This window comes from Salmo salar, chromosome 17, assembly GCF_965601325.2.
Source record: "Salmo salar chromosome 17, fSalSal1, whole genome shotgun sequence".
Lineage (NCBI taxonomy): Eukaryota > Metazoa > Chordata > Actinopteri > Salmoniformes > Salmonidae > Salmo > Salmo salar.
In genome coordinates, this window is record NC_138307.1 from 54437529 (window position 1) to 54460363 (window position 22835).

The window sequence follows — 22835 nt, forward strand, 5'->3', positions numbered from 1 at the left end:
GACAACTCATGTGGTTGCTGATTGAATGTTATAGTTACCCTCTTTCTGTGTCATGTAGCTCTGGATAGATTGAAATTGTCTCTCTCTGACTGACCTACGTTTTCCCTCGGGTTTCTTTGGAGATGAGTAAAAGCTCAGGGGGAACGCAGAGAACGCGTTATGGTTGCCATAGAGATGTGTTGACGCGGTTCTATAGTTCCTGACTCCTCCCGCTATTGTTTATGATTGGATGTTATGTCAGGAATTCCCTTCATGCCTCTGCCTCCACTTCAAGCTACATATTCTTCATCCGGAGTAGTAGACCCTCACGCAACAGTAAACACATCGAGTGGTTAGTGATAAGGACTATGGTGATACTGCAGATGCCTACTGAAGTAGTAATAATAATGTAGTCAACTTCTATAGCGATTTTTACTTTAAAAAAAAAAAGACTCAAAGCGCTTGAAAACGCAAAACGATCAAGAATCAAATAAAGCATCTCCAGTATATGGTTAGAGTAGGTCTGGACTACGAGTTTCAACCAGAGTTGAGCGTTTTGAGTATTCCAAGCCTCCAACAGATGGAGCAACAGTTGAGAGGGAACCACGTGGCTTGAGCAGAGGGAGTTTGTCAACGGAAGTTACAACAAAAATACTTTGACTCAAAATTGCTAGTAAATAATGCAAGTGCATTGAAGACATCACACACACAACACAATTGTCCTGAATACATAACTTTATTAATAAACCAGCAAGCAAGCATGTAAAGTACAATGCATTATGCCCAGGTTAGGACAACCCTACAGGCATATAAAAACCAAACATACAGTACACCACATTACCCTTGTAGAGTTGGGCTGCAGCAGGATTGCCAACAGTTGTAAACAGAAAGAATGAGAGAAAAAGCTGACAAGAGAGTTTATTTCCCTTTTTGTTTATTGTCTATTCCACTTGCTTTGGCAATGTAAACACATCTAAAGCCAATTGAATTGAATCGCTAGTGAGATACAGACAGAGTGAGAGAAACAGAGAGAGAGAAACAGAGTGAGAGATACAGAGAGAGAGAGAGAAACAGAGAGAGAGAGATACAGAGAGAGAGAGAGAGAGAGATACAGAGAGAGAGAGAGAGAGAGAAAGAGAGAGAAAGAGAGATACAGAGAGAGAGAGAGACACAGAGAGAGAAAGAGAGAGAGAGATACAGAGAGAGAAAGAGAGAGAGAAACAGAGAGAGAAAGAGAGAGAGAAACAGAGAGTGAGAGAAACAGAGAGAGAGAGATACAGAGAGAGATACAGAGAGAGAGAGAGATACAGAGAGAGAAAGAGAGAGAGAAACAGAGAGTGAGAGAAACAGAGAGTGAGAGAAACAGAGAGAGAGAGAGAGAGAGAGATACAGAGAGAGAGAGATACAGAGAGAGAAAGAGAGAGAGAAACAGAGAGTGAGAGAAACAGAGAGTGAGAGAAACAGAGAGAGAGAGAGAGAGAGAGATACAGAGAGAGAGAGATACAGAGAGAGAAAGAGAGAGAGAAACAGAGAGTGAGAGAAACAGAGAGAGAGAGAAAGCAGATAACTGCGCCTGTGGGAGGGGTATGTTGAGGTTGTTACATCCACATCAATAAACACATTCACAAGTGTCCAGCAGAGCAGAGGGGTTGGGAGGGGGTCTACTGGTCTGTCTGAGGGCATTTACAGCAGAGAGAAGGAAGAGGAAGAGATGGAAGCAATAGAAGAGAAAGGGGGCTCTGATGACAAACATAGAGGGCAATTATGTTTTGATGCCTAACCTTTGGGGAGGGATGGATGCATCCATCCATCCAACTTTGGATCCAGTCTGAAGGGACATGTACTTGGGTGATAGCACACAGAGAATGCTGGTAACATGGAGGAATACTCTGTTGTCTCAGTGTGGTTCATTAACTCTATAGGTGGCTATGGGTCTGAGGACAGAGAAAGGCATCACTTTAGCAGCATGAACAAACAGAACTGATATGAAAGGCAGTTGTGATGTGTTGTTTTTCTGATTTTGCTCACACACGAGCATGTACACACACACAAACACACGCTCGCACACACACGCATCCTCATTCACTTCAGCAAGAAAGGCTGATACAAAAAGTCTAGTGCTGATTAAGCTAATGCCCATTGAAAGCCTTTTTGTAACAAATAAGCTATGTAATGTACTGAAAGTGAAAAACGTGTGCTAAAATGAAGGACTAGGTAAAGTAGGAACTGACCAGGATACAGCCAAAACTGAACACTTGCTCTGTATCAAAGGGCAGTCATGGGTGGTCTCTATACTTGACTCTGAGCTGGACTTATGATTCCCCACCACAGCATTCATACAGCGTTTAAAAAACATAACACTGTCTCAACATTAAGTGTTGAACGAGATGTGTAAGCTTCCTCTGTATAGGTTTGGTGACGGCGCCACAAACTTCCATGCGTTTCCCTCAGGCTTGGGGCCACTGCCACATACACAACTTGCTATAGAGCACTGGTATATACATACATACACAGCGGTACATACTGAAGAGGAATGGGATGATGGGTGGAGAGGGGGGACATAGATGGGGGTGGGGGATGGGACCTGTGCCACATTGGGCTAAAACAGGATCTCGCTGATTGGCTGAGAAACTGACCGATTGATTGATAAATCAAAATTGATTTGTGAGCTTTTAAAGGATGCAATCTTTATATTGATTGGTTGGTGTGTTGGCTGACTCATTTATTGGGTGATTGATTGGTTGGTTGATTGATTGACAGCTATAGTCTTTGGCGGTGGAGCGATTGATATACACATTATATCCAATACGTGATTGATTGATTGATGTATAGAGGCAGAGGAGTGTACAGTGTTTTGGCAGCAGGAGGAGGAGTGTAGTCCGTGTTTGCGTCGTTGTGGTCAGTCGGTCCGGTCCTCACAGGCCGAAGTCAAAGGTCAGGTCAGACTTGCCCATCTTCTGTCTATACACCGTGTCAAACTTGTCATTCATAGACACGGTGAAGATGTCCTGCCACAGTCCCACGCGACCTGACAGAAGAAAGAGTCACATGATCATACATCACTTCTGTTTTAGCTATGAATGAGACGAATGGCAGAGAGGAATGGTCAGTAGTCAACCTTCGTTATTGCATATTGATCAGCTCATAGGCTATCTATGCTTCCTTATGACTCCCAACCGTGTACAGTGAGGTCCATAATCACCCTCGATAGAGATGAGCAAAAAATACAAATAAATAATACAAATACGGAGCTATACTGTACGCTAAACTTTGGTGGGGAAATTATATTATTTTATAGTAATACAATTGCTCAGAGAAAGAGATTTTGTTTAACAAGTTATATTGAGCAAAATAGCCCCATAACGTCAAAGATCCACCCCCATATTTTACAGTAGGTCGTCAACTCAAAAAGAGATAAAGATAATTACACAAGGAATAGATACACAACGAGTAACAATAACTTTGCTATATACACGGGGTACCAGTACCGGGTCGCTGCGCAGGGGTACGAGGTAATGGAGCTAGATATGTACATACGGTGCAGTCGGGAAGTATTCAGGCCCCTTTGACTTTTCCCACATTTTGACACGTTACAGCCTTATTCGAAAACAATTGTCCTCATCAATCTACACACAATACCCCATAATGACAAAAACATGTTTTTAGAAATGTATGCACATTTCTTAATAAAATAAAATGAAAAACATAAGTATTTACATAAGTATTCAGACCCTTTGCTTTGAGACTCGAAACATGGCAGCCCGCTTGGACTTTGCCAAAAGGCACCTAAAGATTCTCTGGTCTGATGAAACCAAGATTGAACTCTTTGGCCTGAATGCCAAGCATCACGTCTGGAGGAAACCTGGCACCATACCTACAGTGAAGCATGGTGGAGGAAGCATCATGCTGTGGGGATGTTTTTCAGCAGCAGGGACTGGGAGACTAGTCAGGATCGAGGGAAAGATGAATGGAGCAAAGTACAGAGAGATCCTTGATGAAAACCTACACCAACAGAACAGAGGGCGGTCGATTTGTTCGCTCATTAGGAGGCTACCTCGCCTGCCTCTTTTTCCGAAGCCCGGTGATTAGGGCCTTGTCCGGAGTGAGCAGAATATCTAGAGCTTCCGACTTGTTAAAGAGGCTCGTAAAACAGCCGCTATCTAACGTAGTGCCGTCTCATATATCTAGGTAAGGGGATCGTTCCTGCTTATACACCCTTATTTCCACGCCAAACCCACCACTGGTGTGCGTGACCAAGGCACTCTATTTTCATATCATCTGACCATCGCACCGGTTCCAATCCAAGTGCCATGGACCGTTTTAGCAAACTCCAGGAATTGACATTCATTGGATAACATGAAAATAGAGTGCCTTGGCCACGCACACCAGTGGTGGGTTTGGCGTCAAAATAAGGGTGTATAAGCAGGAAAGTACCCCATACCTACTGTAAAATATGGTGGTGGATCTTTGATGTTATGGGGCTATTTTGCTTCCACTGGTCCTGGTGCCTTTGTTAAGGTCAACGACATCATTAACTTTACTGAGTATCAGGACATTTTTGCCAAAAACCTGGCTGCCTCTGCCAGCAGTCTGAAACTTAGTTGATCTTCCAGCAAGACAATAACACCAAGAACACGTCAAAATCCACAAAGAAATGGTTAACTGACCGCAAAAATCAACATTTTTCAATGGCCATCTCAGTCATATGTATTTGAACCCCATTGAAAACCTGTGGTTTGAATTGAAGAGGGCAGTCCATAAGCACAGACGATGGATATCAAGGATCTGGAAAAATGTTGTATGGAGGAATGGTCTGAGATCACGCCAAATGTGTTCTCCAATCTCATAAAACATTTCAGAAAAAGGCTCAGTGCCGTTATCCTCACAAGGTGAAGTATTGAAAAGGTATTGAAAACATTGTGAGATAAAAAAAATATTACTTGTTAAACTAAATATCTTTCTCTGAGAAATTGTATTAGAATAAAATTATATAATTTTTAGAGCATACAATATGGGGCGGCAGGTAGCTTAGTGGTGGGCCAGTAACCGAAAGGTTGCTAAATCAAATCCCCGAGTTGACAAGGTAAAAATCTGTCGTTCTGCACCTGAACAAGGCAGTTAACCCACCGTTCCTAGGCCGTCGTTGTAAATAAGAATTTGTTCTTAACTGACTTGCCTACTTAAATAAAGGTTAGATAATAATTTTTTTTTTAAATATAGCCCAGTATTTTGTATTATTTATTTGCTACAGTCTTTTTTGCTCATCTATCAACAGCGCCAATCATTTTGGGCCTATGTATGTATGTCTACAGATACGGACTCACCTGTCCTCCAGTAGTGTGTATGGGAATGTGTGTTTATGGCCCTAATAGCTCAGAGCTGTGTGTTAGACCAGCACCAGGCCAGAGGCTAGGGGTCCTGCACTAAAAGAAACAGAACATGGAGAAAACAAGACAAATCTGACAACAAATCATAAGAAAAAAACAACATAACAAAAATCTACAATGATCAACATGAAAAATGAAATCATAATTATATTAAAACGACATTCATAAATCATAATGCCAGAAAAAGTACAACAAATGTGAACGGATTTCCAAACTGAACGGTAAGGTGCAACTCCTTGTGCCAGAAATCACTGAGCTGTAATTACTATGTTTAACCACAGGGTGGCGTTGCAGAGCAGAAATAGGAGTGAATGGAATGCAATATTCCCTATTCCTTTGAAGGTTTATGTTACTGCTGGGGTATGTACATCTGAGTCATGATATGTGGTTTGCTACAATAAAGCTCTAGTTACTCTCTGCTCCTAACAGACCAAGGATCAGACCTCTGCAACCCAGTGCTAACCTTCACCATTATGAGCCAAACAACTAAACTGGCCCTGGATCATTGCTTAAAGATATAGACTACACACAAACACATATTATGTAACTGTTCTACATAGCCTACATACAAATCTGGTATAGGTTGACTCATCCTCAGCCGGCCGAGACATACGCTCCCCCAGGGTTGGCAGAGCTATAAAGCCATATGAACATATTCTATATGCCTTGAAGAGTGTGTGTGCATCCGTATGCATACAGCAACGGATAACATTCCAGCTGGCTGTATTTTGGTGTACGGCTGAGGCTCACACATTGCGTTCTGATATGCTTTTTGTCTCTCTCTGTCATTCTCTCTCTCTCCCTCTGTTCCCACTCTTCTATCCGAGTGCACCATATCATGCACTGCAAGCATGCTTGTGTCTAGGCTTGTGAGTGTCTAATAATAGCCAAAACAATGTATATGATGCAAGCAGCGAAGCTATGAATGGGGCTAGAGGGAGTACAGTGTGTGTGTGTGTGTGTGTGTGTAAAGGTTGGAGTTGGCATACAGTACACACGTTAGGTTACTGTCCCTCTTGGCACACAGCCTTCACCCCTTCCATTCACTTTACGGCACAAAACACGCAATGCTTCAGTAACCCTACAGATCTCTTTACTTTCTCAACTCTGTCATCGGGAGATATTCGGAAATCTCTGCCTCCGTAACGATCATTCCTTGGCTTATCTTTAGTTTCTGTCTACCCCTCACTTCTGTTTTCTTATCTTCCTTTCCTCTATGCCTCTATCCCTCTCTTTTTCGCTCTATACCTCTGTCCTTCCCTTTCCCGCCCTATCTCACTCCCCCAAATCTCTTGCTCCATCTTTCTCCCTCCCTCCCTTCCTTCTCTCCCGACCCCCTCTATTTCTCTACCGCCCTCTCTCCCCCATCCCTCCCCCCTGCGGATGGAGAGGACCTCACCCCTGCAGATAGAGAGGGCCTCTGAGTTGCAGCACTGCTCTATGAGCTGGTTGCAGCTCTCCACCATGGTCTCCAGCTGGGCCTTGTCACACGAGACACCCAGGAACCTCGCCAGCTGCCCCACCAACGTCCCCAGGTCCTGGAGAGAGAGGAGAGGAGAAGAAGAGAGAGAAGGAGAGAGAGAGAGAGAGGAGGAGAAGAGTGAGAGAGAGAGGAGGAGGAGGAGAAGAGAGAGAGAGAAGAGAAGGAGAGAGAGAGAGAGAGAAGGAGAGGAGAATAAGAGGGGGAGAGAAGAGAAGGAGAGAGAGAGAGAGAGAGAGAGGAGGAGAAGAGAGAGAGGAGAAGAGAGAGAGAGAAGGAGAGGAGAAGAAGAGGGGGAGAGAAGAGAAGGAGAGAGAGAGAGAGAGAGAGGAGGAGAAGAGAGAGAGAGAGAGAGAAAGGAAAGGGAAACGAGTCAAAGACAGAAGACAAATTCAAATAAAATAGTAATTATATTTAGTCACCTCCAAAATGATTGGCAAATTACATGCATGTTACCTCATTTTTACACCCCAGTGAAACAGGAAGCCATGGAAGGCCACAATACAGTTCCTTAAAGGGGCAATCCGCAGTTGTTACATCCATTTTTGGACTTCAGAATTCATTATACAGTGAGAGAAAAAAGTATTTGATCCCCTGCTGATTTTGTACGTTTGCCGACTGACAAAGAAATGATCAGTCTATAATTTTATTGGTAGGTTTATTTGAACAGTGAGAGACAGAATAACAACAAAAAAATCCAGAAAAATGCATGTCAAAAATGTTATACATTTATTTGCATTTTAATGAGGGAAATAAGTATTTGACCCCCTCTCAAGCAGCAAGATTTCTGGCTCCCAGGTGTCTTTTATACAGGTAACGAGCTGAGATTAGGAGCACACTCTTAAAGGGAGTGCTCCTAATCTCAGCTTGTTACCTGTATAAAAGACACCTGTCCACAGAAGCAATCAATTAGATTCCAAACTCTCCACCATGGCCAAGACCAAAGAGCTCTCCAAGGATGTCAGGGACAAGATTGTAGACCTACACAAGGCTGGAATGGGCTACAAGACTATCGCCAAGCAGCTTGGTGAGAAGGTGACAACAGAAACAGAACAGAAACACAAAAGAACTGTCAATATCCCTCGGCCTGGGGCTCCATGCAAGATCTCACCTCGTGGAGTTGCAATGATCATGAGAACGGTGAGGAATCAGCCCAGAACTACACGGGAGGATCTTGTCAATGATCTCAAGGCAGCTGGGACCATAGTCACCAAGAAAACAATTGGTAACACATTACGCCGTGAAGGACTGAAATCCTGCAGCGCCCGCAAGGTCCCCCTGCTCAAGAAAGCACATATACATGCCCGTCTGAAGTTTACCAATGAACATCTGAATGATTCAGAGGACAACTGGGTGAAAGTGTTGTGGTCAGATGAGACCAAAATGGAGCTCTTTGGCATCAACTCACGATGTTTGGAGGAGAAGGAATGCTGCCTATGACCCCAAGAACACCATCCCCACCGTCAAACATGGAGGTGGAAACATTATGCTTTAGTGGTGTTTTTCTGCTAAGGGGACAGGACAACTTCACCGCATCAAAGGGACGATGGACAGGGCCATGTACTGTCAAATCTTGGGTGAGAACCTCCTTCCCTCAGCCAGGCATTGAAAATGGGTCATGGATGGGTATTCCAGCATGACAATGACCCAAAACACACAGCCAAGACAACAAAGGAGTGGCTCAAGAAGAAGCACATTAAGGTCCTGGAGTGGCCTAGCCAGTCTCCAGACCTTAATCCCATAGAACATCTGTGGAGGGAGCTGAAGGTTCGAGTTGCCAAACGTCAGCCTCGAAACCTTAATGACTTGGAGAAAATCTGCAAAGAGGAGTGGGACAAAATCCCTCCTGAGATGTGTGCAAACCTGGTGGCCAACTACAAGAAACGTCTGACCTCTGTGATTGCCAACTAGGGTTTTGCCACCAAGTACTAAGTCATGTTTTGCAGAGGGGTCAAATACTTATTTCCCCTCATTAAAATGCAAATCATTTTATAACATTTTTGACATGCGTTTTTCTGGATTTTTTTGTTGTTATTCTGTCTCTCACTGTTCAAATAAACCTACCATTAAAATTATAGACTGGTCATTTCTTTGTCAGTGGGCAAACGTACAAAATCAGCAGGGGATCAAATACTTTTTTCCCTCACTGTATGTACCCGTTGATTATTGAAGAATATAACTTATAAATGCCTCATGATCTTAGTTCAACTGTCGTACACCATCAGCAAACAATATATAAACTTGTTTTACTCAGTTTGTAAACAAATACAATTTAAACAAACACTATATAGCTTCAAAACATGATTCCTTGCATCCGTAGCCTGGCCTATGAATTTGAGAGCAGTTACATTTCTCCAGCCCCATCCCTCAGCTTTTTATCAAAACCAGGGGTGGGGAGACGGCTTTGTTATTGTTTCTACTGCTGATTGCGCTTTAAGCTGAGGCTAAATTAAAAAAAGTCTAAAAAATATATTTAGGGGTGCCAATATTTTTGACACCTACGTATTTATTTGAGAAAACATTATTACTATTATTAAAATCTATTTCTCTGAGCAATATAAAATAATAACAGTTTTGTATAAAACAATTACAATGTTTTGGAGTATACAATATTGCTCAGTATTTGTATTATTTAATTAATACAGTATTCTTTTTGCTCATCTTTATCAAGAGTGCCAATAATTTATGAGATGACTGTACCAAATGATCTCTTTTTCTTATCACTCCCAAATGACCTATGAACTAGAGTTTGATAATGCCTTAATAATATGCATAAGACGGGTTGCAGTACTTTCTATTCCATACACAACCCAGTCACACCACTATGACAAGGTAGTTGGGCTGTATTTATAGGGGGAAGTGGGGGAAGTTGAGCCAAAAGGGTATGGTTTTCTTGTTTCTAGGAAACCATACACAAAATGTATCATTGGACAAAATATACTGAACAAAAATATAAGGCATTATTGATTGGATATGAGGTAACAGTGGTAAAAAGTACAAAGTGTTTGTTAGGTGTTAAGCCTGTGTTAAAATATGCTTAAAGTGATTAAAAGACAAAAAGCGATTGCGTTGAATTGTGTTTGGGAAATAAAGATAGACATGGTTTTAAAAAGGTAGTGGTAATACTTTAATTCAGTACAGAAATGTGTAGGCAGCTTAATTCACCTCATCCCGCTTGTCCAAAACAAGAGGTCTCTGTTGGCACATCTTACCCCGGGTATGAGGTAAGTTGAGCCAAGAGCCCACTTTTTTTGGACAAGCTATGTTTTCAAAACTGTAATGTTTACATGTATTCTGATTATTTTCAGGGATACACAACATCCTGAAATCTATGTAGAAATCTTTGTTAGAAAGAATACTATATTTCCCTTGACGGAGTGATGCTGAATGTAAAAAGCATCTCAACTTCCTCCACTCTCCCCTACATCTCAGACAGAGTGGGGGTTGAACTCTGACTCCGAACATCTGATTATGTCATCTAAGACACGTGTACAGATCCTTCTATGCGTTATCTAGCGGTTATACATTGGAGTTTCATTGCCTTGCAATAAAGAGGCTGAATTGCTGTCTGTCTATGTGGACGGTTATAAACTTTGACCAGAGTTCCTTTTTTCTTTCTATAGAAACAGATGTCTTATCCTTATATAACACACTTGCTCAGCGAATACCCTTGCCATACATGTTACGTTTTTTTCTCAATTGCGTACAAGCCACTTTTGGATCTGTGTTGAAACGTATCTACAGCAGAACAGAAATGATCAAATACATTTTCAGAAATTCTGATCATTTTCTTGCCTTAGTAACTGACTTGCATTTCTTAGACCAACTTTTGTCGTCAGTGAATACAAAAGTCACTGTTAAGTTTTGTTCATAGAATATAACGCATTGTTTTCATCAGAAGAGAAATTTGTGCAATTGCGTTCACTGTTTCTGGCAATCAGTAAATACTACTGCAAAACATTCTAAATCATCCCATCAGTGTCATGCCATGTACAATATATGGAAAGATCTAGGAAATGGGGACTGTCTAATTGCCAAAATATTATGGACATGCAGAGACGCAGAGCATGAAGTTGGGTTACCCATAAGTCATCATCTTCAACATTGTGAACTTTGATAGAGCTTTGCTATGGTGGTGATTGAGGCCTATACATTCATAGCCGCACCATTGTATTCACCTTTTTTATTTGTATTTATTTCTTTACCCCTTTTTCTCCCCAATTTTGTGATATTCAATTGGTATTTACAGTCTTGTCTCATCGCTGCAACTCCCCTACGGACTCGGGAGAGGTGAAGGTCGAGAGCCATGCGTCCTCCGAAACACAACCCTGCCAAGCTGCACTGCTCGCTTAACCCGGAAGCCAGCCGCACCAACGTGTCGGAGGAAACTTGCGGATAGTGTTTCTGCGCACCAATGGAAAATCTATATAGCAATGAGCAAACTAGCCTTTGTATTGATACATGGAACTGCATTGTGATGATACCGATGAATGTGCTTATTTATTTTTTTCTATCAGGAATAATATTTGTGTATGAAATTGTTTGGTGTAATATGCATAAAAGGAGAGTAAAAGCCCAGAATCTGCACCTTTGGATAGTTGTACTTCCTTTTTAGTGACTGCAAAGAAAATGCATTGATCTACTTGGATTTTTATTAGACAGACTAACTTTCTGTTTTGTCTGCTTGGACTCAAGTATGGTTGTGTTAATTTTTTTGCAGGCAGTCATGTTCTTTTGATCAATCTGAAATTTTGACGGTATAATATCATTTTGATGAATGGATTTATGTTTTGAGATGGCATTTACTGTTTTGCCAAAGGCCACAGAGATCTCTTTTGAACTCTATTTTGGAAGTCGACAAAATTGAAAAAAAAATGCTTGTACGCGATTGAGAAAAACTGTAACCTGTTTGTTTTCCAAGAAGGGTAGGCTACTTTCCCCCAACAGTGTCAATGCTGTAACTACGCTGTAACAGTGATAGTCACTTTGAGTGATAGTGAATAAGATCACGTCCTGGAAGGCTTGCTAGTGTATATACTGTATAAATGTTCATGTTTGCAAATGATCCCTAATAAGAACACGTTGTGTGTGTTGTGTGTGAGCATGAGAGCCCGCATGCGTGTGTGTGTGTGTGTGTGTGTGTGTGTGTGTGTGTGTGTGTGTGTGTTTCCGTGCAATGCAGCCCTGCAGGGACCTTTGGAACAGCAAACAACACTATTGATTTGTCCCCATTCTTCCCCAGTGAGAGTACAGTTACAGTTATGTTCCATAGACCGGAACTCTGGTTGCCACGTAGCTCTGAGGGTGGTACGATTATCATAGGGGTTAGGTGGTATGGGTAAAGTTAGAGTGACATTGGGGATAGGATAGAGCAGGACCACCCAAAGTAGGGCCAAACGGCCTGCTAGAGGCTTCCAGAATGATCTTATGTATAATGGTGGGTTTTTGCGGCTCACTAACCACTGTACCTCTACGATAGAGGGTGGAGGTTCACGTAAGGTTTGGGTTTAGTTAGATATATGGTAGACAGTAGATATAGACGAGTGACAGAGGGAGAGAGAGAGAGAGGAAGGGAGGGAAAGAGTTTTTTTTTACCTTGTACATGTCTTCATATTTCAGGAAGAGGACGTTTGAGTCCATGCGATGCTCCCAGAACTCCTGTACATGCTCAAACCAGGAACCATATCCCACTATGAGACAGAGAGAAAAAGAAGGGGAGAGAGAGAGACATAGGTGGAGAGAGTTTAGTGACTTTCCCCAGGTGACACGGCTTCTCTTCCCTCTTCACACAACCTGGCCTGATAAGTTACTTAATAACTAAATAATGCCACCCATTCCTCTTAGTCCCAATTAAGAAAAGTAGTCCAGTGTAGACAGACGACACAAGATGAATAGTGACACACCTGGGCGGGTGAACCCTGAAATCTGACACTCACACTTGTCGTTCATGAAGCGTCTGCAGAACTCCTGGAAGGTTCCGCGGTAGCTCATGGTTCTGAGGGAGCGGTGGAACTGGTAGTAAGACACCACAAGATCTTTAGGGTTCCTCGCCATGTAGATCACCTACAGGAGAACCACATAGAACCACACAGACTATTAGGATTGAATACATGGAAACATTATACAAACCAATTGAAGTGTACTCTAACCTTGGACTCTCCATTGTGCATGGCTGTAGGCAGGAAGCGGTAGGGCAGGTGGCTTTTGATCAGACGAGGAGACGTCAACTCCTGTGAAAACATAGAGGAATCATCATCATGACATTGGGAACAGAGACAGTATAAAACAAGGAGCAGAAAAACACCTAATCCATTTCTTGCTTTGCATTGAAATATGGTGCTGGATGTTGTGTTTTGGTTAACTGTACCTGTCTGTTTTACAAGCAAGTGATTCAGGATCAGGAAGTAATAATACTCAGTGCTGTAAGCCTACCTGTATGATGTCTAGGTTAGACTGAGGGTACTCCAGAACAGTAGTAATATTCAGTACTGTAGGCCTACCTGTTTGATGTCTAGGCCAGGTTGAGGGTACTCCAGAACAGTAGTAATACTCAGTACTGTAGGCCTACCTGTATGATGTCTAGGCCAGGTTGAGGGTACTTGTTACATTCCCCAGTTTCTGTGTTGTGGGTTTGTATGTGTGTATTTCAGGAAATGGGTTCCTGGATTCTAAGCAGCTGATTGGTTGGCCCCTTCGATGATTGGAGCTCTGAACCCTCCCTCTCGTCAGGGGAAACAGCTGTTTTCAATTACCAACTCCTTCTGCAGCTGGATAAAAGCCAGTGTTCCTTTGTCAGGAAGAGAGAGCTTCTTTGATGTACTGGGTTGGTTGTTGCCCAGTGACAGTTTTGTTTAAAGTATTTTGTTGCTGCTACTTCTGAGGTATGTGTATGCAAATATCAGACTCAGTGTTTTTGTTTATTGAAATTGTTCACTTTAAGTTGTATTTGTTCCCGGGGGGGAAGGCACCTTGAGTGCTTAGGCAAGAGGCCTGCTGGTGTACATATACCTGTAGTATTTACTGTCTATGCACACTAGGTAAGAACTGGTTAGTATATTGGTTAGCGCGCCAGGTGGTGCTAAGAATAGGTAACCAGTGGGTAGGTAGGAGGGGGTGAACTTTAACTTTAACTTTTTTGCTTTGGTTCCGTCCAGCCCCTTTTACCCACTTTACCGTGTGAAGGAAGAAAATAAATCCCTGTAAATGTTAATATTCTCTGCTTCTGTCATCCTTCCCTGCACCTACAATCACATACCTCTTTCACTCCACGGGAAGTTGAGGTGTAGCAGGGTGTTATGTACACCTCTTGGAGGGAACGCAACAGTATTCCAGAATAGTAGTAACACTCTGTGCTGTAGGCCTACCTGTATGATGGCCAGGCTGCGGGTACTACAGAACAGTAGTAATACTCAGTACTGTAGGTCTACCTGTGATGTCTAGCCCAGGCTGAGGGTACTCCAGAACAGTAGTAATACTAGTACTGTAGACCTACCTGTATGATGTCTAGCCCAGGCTGAGGGTACTCCAGAACAGGAAGCTGCTCATCGATGTTCATCAGACCAATCTCATCTGGGTCCGCCCCCTGACTCACCAGATACACAACCTCCTGAAGGAGACTGGTACCTGGGAGAGTGGGGGTAGAGAGACTCAATATGAAAAGGTAAATGGGTAGTCGTTTGTCTAAATGTAAAATGACACCAACGAGGGAAAAATTCACAGCCCAAACTACACCATTATAGTGCTATGTTTAGCAAACATTTCCCAACCTCACACACCAAATGTGTGTGAAAAAATATATAAACGGAACTGGAGGTCCGAACAGTATTTATGTTCTGGAGAATGTATAAAAGATCGGTGAAGAATCCAGCTACGAACTGGTCCGTTTGGTACAATTTTGTGAAACTCATGAGACAATACGGCCACATTTACCATAACGCTGTTTATACAATAGCCTCAGTTATGAGGCTTACATCTAATTGTTGTATGAAATGAATGAGTGAGGATGGAACTGTTTGTGAAATTGTGTAATGTGATTTTGGACTGTTCAATGAAGGAAACCATACCACGTGGTTAAACTCTTAAGACTATCGATACCGACAATAAGAACAAGTCTTTGATATTAATTACTAGTCTGCAGCTAGGAATTCGGTATCATTGAATGCGACAACCGCCGAAACATCTATTCTATAACGACATGAATGAATGTTACTCTGAACTATCCATTCTAACCACGACAGAGAGGGCCGAAACTCTCCAACAGAAACAAACTTTTCAACAGAGATCCCGACGACACACTGAGCGTAAATATATATATTGATTGCAATTATTCCCGAATGAGTGAGCGTTCATGTGCAAAGGATTAGTATTTCAATTGTTATAATTATCAACTCTGTAGTGTCCATCTTTTGCGCCCTTCTCAGTCCCTCTGTCAACCAAGCCGCCATGCCGGTTTAGCCCACTAGGGCACATTCCCCTATCATTTCTTTGTAACCATATCTACTTTGTTTGTTTTATGCATTTCTGTGAGTACTTAGTAAATAAATTATTTTAAGACAATTGATGTATGGATGACTCATAGTGAAGACTTGGTTCGTGCAGATAACCAACAAATTACGACGTTTGGAATGAGACTAACGTGAGGTAAAGAATAATTCATTAATCAGAAGACTAAGTGATCAGATATTAAAATATCTGAAAGTTATATTAGGAAAATTATAACTTTTGTAATCTGAATATTTTCCTTGGTGCCCCGACTTCCTAGTTAATTACAGTTACATGATTAAGTAGTTTAATCTTTATAAAAAATTATCTTATTACGTGATTAATCTTCAGTTTAATGATGCCAGAGACACGACTCTGGGAATACAGATAAGCATCTGTTGGTCACAGATACCTTAAAAGGTAGGGCCGTGGATCAGAAAACCAGTCAGTATCGGGTGTGACCACCATTTGCCTCATGCATTGCAACACATCTCCATCCCATAGAGTTGATCAGGCTGTTAATTGTGGAATGTTGTCCCACTCCTCTTCAATGGCAATGCAAAGTTGCTGGATATTGGTGGAAACTGGAACACGCTGTCGTACACATCGAGCCATAGCATCCCAAACATGCTCAATGGGTAACATGTCTGGTGAGCATGCAGGTCATTGACGAACCGGGCCATTTTCAGCTTCCAGGAATTGTGTACAGATCCTTGCGACATGGGGCTGTGCATTATCATGCTGAAACATGCTGAAACATGAGGTGATGGGGGTGGATGAATGGCACAACCCCACCGACACCATGGGGCGCTCTGTTCACAATCAGCAAACCTCTCGCCCACACATCATACGTTGTCTGCGGTTGTGAGGCCGGTTTGAAAGAAATTAGCTTTTTGTGTGTAAGGAACATTTCTGTGATCTTTTATTTCAGCTCATGAAACATGGGACAAACACTAAACATGTTGCATTTATATTTCTGTGCAGTACAGGTTTATACCGAATGCTGCAATGCTAGTTTGGCTATTTTAGCTAGCGAACCTTAGCTAGTTAGCTAGCTAAGCTAGGACCAAAGCTAGCACAGTATCCGGATCTTTTCCTTTTCCACTGCAGTTTCAGATCAGCAGCACTCAGTGAGTCAGTGTTAAACATGGTGAGAAAGTAGCTAGTGCCCCTAATGGAAGTACCAATGCCAAAGAGGAGAAAAGTGCAGGACATAAGGTTTTTTTTGCAGAGAATTGTAAATGAATGAATGGCTACATAGCTAGCTAACTACACTGTACATACTATAATGGTCTGGTAATATGTAGTCAGCTAGCTAGCTATACATATTTTGCCAGACAGTAAATCATTTAGCTAATAATCAGAATCTAATTCATGTTAATAAGTTAACCCCATCATTGTTCAGGTCAGCCATTTTTGTCGTATGATAATGGAATTAGGTCAAATGATTATGGCACGGTTCAAAGACAGGCAATAGAGAGTGAGGGAGAGAGCACCACCCATGTTGAAGCAGGGAGAGGACGAACAGGTCATCAGGTGAGAATTTTGAATTTGTGTTATAAAGCAGTCTGGTAAAGCACTTTGACCAGCAATTTACATCGCACACAGATTGGAACTATCAGTTCAACTCATCTTGCTGACTAAGCCCAAGTGCTATAACAAAACAGTTGTTGCCTAGATTCTAATTTCATATTGTTGTCATGGCAGGGGACAGAGACAGTCAGTGGAGAGAGCGTGAGAGAGAGGACTGCCCATGTTAAGGCAGGGAGAGGACGAATAGGTCATCAGGTGAGAATTTGAAATGTAGTGGTGAAGAAACAATGGTGAACACACACATTTTGAATATTTAAATGTAGTCCTATAAGACATGCCTTGTAGATGTATTATTGTTTACATTTAATCATATTTTGGCAATAGAAAGGCCCTTCTATTTTGGCAATAGAAAGTAAGACAAGGTTTGTCATGTTTGATGAAGGGGACTGAGCCACAAGTCAGGGACCAGTTGACTACAGATGACAGGGGCAGAGCCACCGAACAAATAGAAGTTATCGACATCAGTACCAGCACAAAGCCAAATCAACCACATCCCAAGTGTATTGTAATCCAGAAGCGAGCTGACAGTTTTGTCATTTCAAGAGAAGTGGTTTCAAGTTTCCCCTGGCTGCATTACAGTACTCTTTAAAGGGGGTTTTATGCTTCCACTGCACCAAAGCTTTTCTGAATAAGTGGTCACGCTTTGGCAAAAACTCAGACCCTGCCTTTTATTGTCCCCAGCACACCTGCACATGCTGTTTAATCAGCTTCTTGATATGCCACACCTGTCAGGTGAATGGATTATACTGGCAAAGAAGAATATTTGAGAGCAGTATAGTTGTATACTGAATGCTGCAATGCTAGTTTGGCTATTTTAGCTAGCTAACCTTAGCTAGGTAGCTAAGCTAACACCAGGCTTTAGAAATTGGAAGAAGGCTCTTGAGAAGTTTTCAGCTTATGCTAAAAGAGCTCACAAAAATCAAACCCTGTGGACTCACAGTTATCTACTGCTTTAAGAAGAGGAAGCAAAACATTGTCTACTGAAAATGGAAGGTTCAGTGAAGTTCTTTGCAAGACAGGTTGAGGCCTTAAGAGGTCATGAGGAAGAACATGAAAATCTTTAGGAACTTTTTAAAAGGCAGAAGACAACAAAGTCCTTCAGAGCTGGTTAAAGAGGCGCAACCATGATTACACTAGCCCTAAGATACAGAATAAGATTCTTAACTTAATGAGCAATGACATAATTTGAAGAATAGCCAAAATCATCTGATCTCTCCCCTCCCCCCAACAACACAAAGTTACTCCCTTGGCTGTCGAACAGGCGAACAGTGAGTATTGACTGTGCGCTTGGGTTGTGAGGTTTCCAGATGTTTCATATCGTCATACCATCCTTCTCTCATTCCAGGATTTACTGTATTACCGGTTTAGTGCACAAGGGGGCGCCAAAAACGTAAAAACCATTGGGCATCTGCTACCAAAATTCTAACAAAATTAGTGAATTTCCATGGAGGCTGCTAGCTAAATATGCTTACAAGCAAGAACAAAAATAAACAAATAGCAAATCCACCTCAAAGTTATACATACACTACCATTGAAAAGTTTGATGTGACTTAGAAATGTCCTTTTTGAAAGAAAAGCTATTATTTTTTTTGTCCATTAAAATATGATGCACAAATTTTGTGTTTTAGTTGCACTTCTCCACTAGGATGAGAATTCATGAACGGGCATTCTATCAGCAGACGGCTCTGACTGATGTCTAGCTCTCTTCTCAGGTACTTTTCTCTGTACTTTTCTCAGGTAAAATTCAAGATTAACTGTAAGCAAAACATTAGGAAATATGTATGGCTACATTATGTCTACGATAAACATTAGAAATGATGACCATGCATCGTTTTTGCAAAAAATACCTTGCTTTTTCGTTGTAAACTCATTTACTTGTGTGGCTGCCATCTGTCGAATGTGTTGCACTAACATATGTTCTGTTAAGGAAATCTATAGTTGCACGTCCCTGATCACTCTGTTGAAGCAAAAAAACACTGTTGACTTTCAATATAAAACGCAACCCCTGTCAATACTCAGCTACTCCTGCTTTTACCCGTTGTGCTATTTACAAACAAACATGACTGGCTCAACTATTCTGGGGAACTATGATAAGCTTCATAATGTAAAATAATGTGACCGATGAAATGAAGAACGTGATCTGCTTTATCTCCTAATGCATTGCACAAGTTGACTGCAGGTATTTACTTAAAGTAGCTACAAATGGTATTGACTGTATTGAAAAACCACCCAGTGGCTTTTTGTTTTCACCCACGTAGCGCGTGAAAATCGTCTGTCCTCGGTTGCAACACTCACTACCGAGTTCCAAACTGCCTCTTCCCAGAAGAGTGGAGGCTGTTATAGTAGCAAAGGGGGGACCAACTCCATATTAATGACTGTAATTTTGGAATGAGATGTTCGACAAGCAGGTGTCAACATACTTTTGGTCATGTAGTATATGTAAAATGGAGTAGAATTGCATGAAATGTTTATAAAAGGCCATTTCTTCTTGGACCTGAAAATGTGATGATCGATTCATACAATGCTTCTACTAGAAAGGGGATCTTTCCACCACTACTCTTGTCCACAGTGGTCTGCGAACACAAAACCTTCTGGTCTTCAGCCCTGTCGCTATCAACATTCCTGTGTTGCCATGTAATGTTTGCAAGATTAAGAACAGTTTCTAAAACTGCATATCTAAGACTCTGGTCCGTCCAAGAAGTGAGGGTAAACGTATACATGTTCTCTGCTGTCCACTTTGGTTTAATTATTATTTTGGGTACAGGGGTCAATTGTTTTTTTTCAAGCGTTCAGGGAGGGTTTAGGTCATATATTTAGCTGGAGGGAGGGCCAGCCATTTGCGTTTCAGAGGTCTGATTCTATCCATGTAACCCTTATTATAAATAACATTCACTCCCTTACAGTGCTAATATTGTAGGGAACAACATCGCTGATCACTGACTGCCAGACTGCACCTGTTACCAGGCCTAGACAGCACAACAACCCAGACTGCTCCCGCCTCTCTTCTTCTCTCTTCTCTCTCCTGCAATTATACTTTACTCCTGCAGATGCAGATATAGTGCACTACTGAAATCCAGTGTGGACAGAGAAGAGACATTTAAAGGAATAATTGCTATATATGTCTCTGAAAGATTTGACTCCCACAATGAACTTGAGGGAAGATGGATATTTATGGCCACCTAGTCACGTGACCAGGAGGACCCACCCGTGGAACGAGTTCTGCTCCAGCACAGGTTGTCAACACACAAGTGCGTCACGCGCAAGCACAGCGTAGCCCGGTCAGCAGCAACACAGCACTGCGCCAAGCAGTCTGTATCTGACCGAAAGAGACGGATATAAGCAGTAACCCGAGGCCTGAAAATTCAATACATTGTCTGTGTATCCTCCGGTAACATATGTCAACAGCGAATGGATGCGAAGAGCGCTGGCGTTTAACGTAACTCGAAGGTTCCCATGATAAGTTATTGATTTTAGCAGCACATAACTCAGAATGAAAAGTCCTTCAATGAGCTGCCATGACTGCCACGAAATCAGACTGTTGTCTATTTGTGAATGTTCCTAACGCAGCCTGGCGATCGCAGCATTTAGCCTGCTGCAGGCTATGTTTGGAGAGAGGTAACGATTGACGCATTTCCCTCACAGGCCAGTGCAACTCTGAACACGATGCAATAATAAACGTATAAGGACTCAACTGAAGACAATTGCATTGATTACACACGACACAATATGACGAAAGTAATGTAAAGCAACTATAGACCTACACCTAAGACCCTGCATTCTCTAGTGAGGGTACTGCACTAACATATCGCATAGCATCAACACTTGCCAATATTGTTTACCTGACTTGGGATACGTGACAATCCATATGTCGCTACTTCTGAGGGAGAAGTTGGCGATCTCCTCCATCTTTCCTCTGCAGAAGGGTGGGAGCCGCACTCCATCAAACTCAAAGTATTTGCTCTCAAACTCTATCGGTGTGCTTGGCGTATCTGCCTCGCTCTCGGCCATCCTCAAAACGGGCACCAAACGACAATATATTTGTAATCAATTGAAAGGTTATAATTAGATTTGTTTTGAGAGCGATAATAATTATCGTCTCGAGTCGAGATATATGGTCAGGCTAGGACGTGATAATCCGTGAGCGAAGTACGCATTGACCTTCAGCCAATCACGTCGTAGCAAAGTGATGTAATGCGATGCGCTCATGTGATGCGCGTGCCTCCTCCTCAGCATCAGCACCAGTTCGCTGTTGCGGAGCACGCGCGTGCTCACAAGTGTTTGTAGCCGGAAGAGGAATGCTTTCAAGCATAGGCTACATGAAGCATTCAAGCCGATGCAGGTAGTTGTTCTTGGCATTTAAAATCAAGAGATTATTATAATACATTTTACGTCAATGGCCTTCTTCATTGGCCTATGTAATGGTCCCTTGTTTGATCTGGGTAGACTACCCATGTGAGCCGACACCCGTAAAACGCTACAAAGCCACCCGCGCTTCAGTCTCCTCCTGAATTTAACTGCGCGAATACACAACACATTACGGTATCTCAAGTTTTATGGTAGAAAAGCTGAGTCGGATGCACAGATAGCGACAATAGCTACAAATCATACCAAGCAAACAGTTTGAAGCACACGTATCCAATCTTCCACCAAACAAGTTTACCAAATCGTTTATTTAATTTTCTGGCCTTATCAAAAATCACTTTGATATCACGAGTAGAGTGAGGCTGCATAGGCTGCAGTAGCCTACCGGATGCTGTTTACCAAATGGTTAATTGTGAATGCAAGATGGCGCTGAAGGCAGTAAATCGTTGGCTTTAATAGCCGATAATCAGTTGGAATACCATGTTTGCATTTTACATCACGCTTCCCTCTTTTGCCTTCAAGTTGACTCTTTTTCAAAAAGTGAATCTATGGCATTATTTCGGATGCTTAAGACAGAAGCTAATACTATACTAAATAAAACCAATTATTTGAACAACAGTGCAGAAAGTATGGTTTCACATTCATCAAGTTCTAAATAGTGTGTCTTCACCGAGATTCGGCCTCATACCCTCATGTCCCTGAACATTCCATAATTCCCTACTCCACCTGCTAAGCTACCTGTCATGTGAAAGAATCTGTACAAAATCCTAACTATATTTGTATGTACGGTGTATAGTAGAGGTCAGTGTTTGAAAGCAACTTGGAATCGAAGAAAGCATCGAAACCAAGGTGAAGTCAGTTGGATCTTGCATTTAGTAACACATGGTTTGAAAAAGCATGTGATAAGAAGAAGCTTCAGATGTGATTGATGAAGTACTTCTGACAAAGTGATACATACATCGGCACTCTGCTATCGAAATCACACCGATAGTGTTTTGCAAGTACCTGACCAAAAGTATGTGGACACCTGCTAGTCGAACATCTCATTCCAAAATCATGGACATTCATATGGAGTTGGTCCCCCCTTTGCTGCTATAACAGTCTCCACTCTTCTAGGAAGGCTTTCCACTAGATGTTGGAACATCATCCATGCTTCCATTCAGCCACAAGAGCATTAGTGAGGTCGGGCACTGATGTGGACGATTATGCCAGGCTCACAGTCGGCGTTCCAATGCATCTCAAAGGTGTTCAATGGGGTTGAGGAGAGGGCTCTGTGCAGGCCAGTCAAGTTTTTCCACACTGATCTCAACAAACCATTCTGTATGGACCTTGCTTTGTGCACGAGGCCATGCTGAAACAGGAAAGGCACTTCCCCAAACTGATGCCACAAAGTTAGGAGCACATGTCACAATGTCATTGTATTCTGTAGCGTTACGATTTCCTTTCACTGGAACTAAGGGGCCTAGCCCGAACCATGAAACAGCCCCAGACTATTTTTCCTCCTCCACCTAACTTTACAGTTGGCACTATGCATTGGGGCAGGTAGCGTTCTC

General features: G+C 42.1%; 1 protein-coding gene across 1 annotated transcript; it reads right to left on the bottom strand.

Moving 5' to 3' along the window:
- Nucleotides 1-696: 696 nt before the first annotated feature.
- On the bottom strand, nt 697-21114 carry LOC106576158 (sulfotransferase 4A1). Its single transcript, XM_014153106.3, has 7 exons — nt 20760-21114; nt 14339-14469; nt 12996-13076; nt 12783-12909; nt 12442-12536; nt 6766-6904; nt 697-3007 (listed from the first exon to the last, which is right to left on the bottom strand). Exons 1-7 carry the CDS (start codon nt 20926-20928, stop codon nt 2895-2897), a joined length of 855 nt encoding a protein of 284 aa, XP_014008581.1. The 5' UTR covers nt 20929-21114; the 3' UTR covers nt 697-2894.
- Nucleotides 21115-22835: the final 1721 nt, after the last annotated feature.